The sequence below is a fragment of the Chanos chanos genome, chromosome 3 (genome assembly GCF_902362185.1).
Source record: "Chanos chanos chromosome 3, fChaCha1.1, whole genome shotgun sequence".
NCBI classification, from domain to species: Eukaryota; Metazoa; Chordata; class Actinopteri; order Gonorynchiformes; family Chanidae; genus Chanos; species Chanos chanos.
This window is the reverse complement of record NC_044497.1, coordinates 11,479,498-11,482,300: the sequence shown is the minus strand read 5'-3', so window position 1 is coordinate 11,482,300 and position 2,803 is coordinate 11,479,498. Positions and strand designations below refer to the sequence as shown.

At 39.5% G+C, this 2,803-nt stretch overlaps 1 protein-coding gene across 1 annotated transcript; it reads left to right on the top strand.

Annotated features, from left to right (window-relative positions):
- The first annotated feature begins 1,405 nt into the window (after positions 1 to 1,405).
- Positions 1,406 to 2,491, top strand: LOC115806704 (carbohydrate sulfotransferase 1-like). The gene has a single exon (XM_030767570.1). It carries the CDS (start codon positions 1,406 to 1,408, stop codon positions 2,489 to 2,491), a length of 1,086 nt encoding a protein of 361 aa, XP_030623430.1.
- The last annotated feature ends 312 nt before the right edge of the window (positions 2,492 to 2,803 follow it).

Genomic DNA, 2,803 nt, shown 5'->3' with positions numbered 1-2,803 from the left:
TGTTATTTCAATTTATTAGCTAAAGAGGTTCAGATAATCCCAGAATCTTTTACACAATTTACAGCTTCACATGCCGACACATGTGAACCTATAGTGTACATACAGCAACTCCCTCTGAAGAAACCTCGAGTCTTTAGTAGGCCTCCCCTTTCAGAATCTACCATTTCTGCGATTTTCATAAAACCTTAAACATATACAACAATATCACATGTCAAATGTCAAAAAATGTCAATAATGTAAAAAAAAAACTCAATTATATCTTTCTCATATTCAAAATTAGGCAGAGAAAAGAACAAAGTGAAATTATTGTACAACAACAACCTGTCCTACAACACTTGGTTTTCCCAGTTTAAAGTGGCATAACAACATTTCAAATACGTTCGTCAAATAAGACCGTTTCCAGCTGGGCCAAGAAAACGAGAAACACTAGTTTAGCGGTGGGACTTGTGTGCCGTCTGTACATGTGTGAAAAATAAGTTCAGCACCACATAGTAACAGATTCCCAATTTATCAGTAATGTTGAAAACTGACTATAAATAAAACTATTTTAATTACAAATGTCATGATGACAGTATTTTGGGATATATCTGTTATCGTATGGGTTTGATGCACATGTTAACTGTCCGTAATAAACTAGAATATGAACAAAGATTATCGTTCCTCACTCAGCTCTTTATGCCTTATGTGCCTCTGCGTTACTTTGTTTGTGCCTCATATGCTATACTGCTAAACAGCTATACTGCTTTTTGTGTTGCATTTTCTGAGCGAGGGGGACACCGTAAGGGTGTCTGAGTTTGGGGGAACGTGGAAACTGAAAAAAATGAAAGTAAAGACGGCACTCGCCTAAACCTAACGTTAGTTACCCCGTAGGCGATCAAATGCAAATGATCAGGACAAACAGGCATATACAGGCAAAAGCTTGGTACTGAGCAGTCAGGGGCGTAGCTACGTGGTGGCCTGGGGGCGCCGCTGCCCCCACTGATTAAAGCTTGGTTGATTTTGCATACTATTGAAAGCATTACACCTCATCTTACGTTTCCTGGCTAACTTCTGACCCATTAGGAGAATAACACATGTATTTGGACTGACTCCATTTTTTTTACTATGCTTTTCAAGAACATTTCTATATTGAGTGATATAGCCTAATGCCAAATGCCAAATGCCTACAGATGTACAAGAAATATACATTAAACTTAGAATTTATGCTGTTTTAGATGTGACATTCTTGCTTTAGATGTGACATTCTTCTTTATTCTTTCAGGTTAAAATCAAGTCTGCGGAATCAATGTTTACCATGTCATTGTCCTGGAGGATTACATTAGTTTTAACTTTTGTTTTAGGATTTTCATTTCAGTATGTGCTGATATACATAGCAGACAAGCAACTTTGGGGACCGTGCACAAAAATGAAGCCTGAACAAAGGGTGCAGCGTAATCTTCAACCAAAGAAGAATCACGTCCTCATCCTCACTTCCACTCGCTGTGGCTCATCTTTCCTTGGACAGCTTTTCAATTATCATCCTGATGTCTTCTACCTATATGAGCCTGTAGTTAATGTAAAGAATTCGCTGCATCTCCATCTTCAACATGAAACTGATCGTAGGCAACTGCTGTCTTCTGGTAGGGACGTTCTCCGAAACTTGTTCAAGTGTAACCTCTATGTTCTGGAGAACTACCTGAATCCCCCTAAAAAGCACATATTGGAGAATCTGCATCGCCGTGGGGCCAATAAGGCCTTTTGCTCTCCACCAGTGTGCTATGCCCTTAAGCATGACATGGTGAGCATTAATGAATCTGAGTGTGTCAGTAAGTGTGGTCCCCTCAATCTCACACTGGCAACAGATTCCTGTCAGGGGAAAGGTAATGTGGTCATCAAAGAGGTGTTCATGACACCAAGAGTGGATGAGCTCAGAGACTTGCTGGAAGACTCACAGTTGAACTTGAAGGTTATCCAGCTGGTTCGGGATCCCAGAGCCATCCTGGCCTCCAGGCTGGCTATTCGTCCTCCACTTAAGCCATACTCATCATGGAGGATCCTTAATGACCACAGACGCAAACAGAGTGACCTAACGCTTCAGGAGTGCGGTGACTTCCTCAGATCAGTCTCTGTTGGCCTGAGCTGGCCCCAGTGGCTGAGAGGAAGGTACATGGTGCTGAGATATGAGGACTTGACGCAAGAACCACTTCAAAAGTTGCAAGAGATTTACGAATTTGTGGGTTTGAGTATGGACCAGAAGGTGATGGACTGGATAGAGCAAAACACTAAGGAAAGTGAAGAGACCACGTCTAATAGTCAGTACAGTACAAAAAGGAACTCCTCAGCTACTGCAGAAAATTGGAGGAAGGAATTATCATATGCCGCAGTTGAACACTTGCAAAATATCTGTCAGAAAACTCTAAACATCTTGGGCTACAAACTGGTCAGGAATCCAGAAGAACTCAAAAACATGTCTCTTTCTCTAATTGAAGACAAACAGTTCATGCTTCATTGATGATACATTTAGTCAGCTGTTAAACGTCTGCTGTAAATCTCTTTCATTTCTAGACAGTGATCTAGAGCACCTACTGTCATGAAAGTCCAAGACCAAGAAGTACTCTGGTAGTTAAGAAAAAAAAAAAAAAATATATATATATATATATATATATATATATATATGTCTGTGTGTGTGTGTGTGTACATGTATGTATGTATGTATATATATGTATATATGTATATATAAGATATATACATATTTCTCTCTATATACATATATTTAGAGAGAGAGAGAGCGAGAGTTTGTAGTTTTTTGGGATAACTTTAAATA

Excerpts from the sequence above, each read along its gene's own strand:
- LOC115806704 (XM_030767570.1), top strand. The coding sequence starts at position 1,406 with ATGAAGCCTGAACAAAGGGTGCAGCGTAATCTTCAACCAAAGAAGAAT.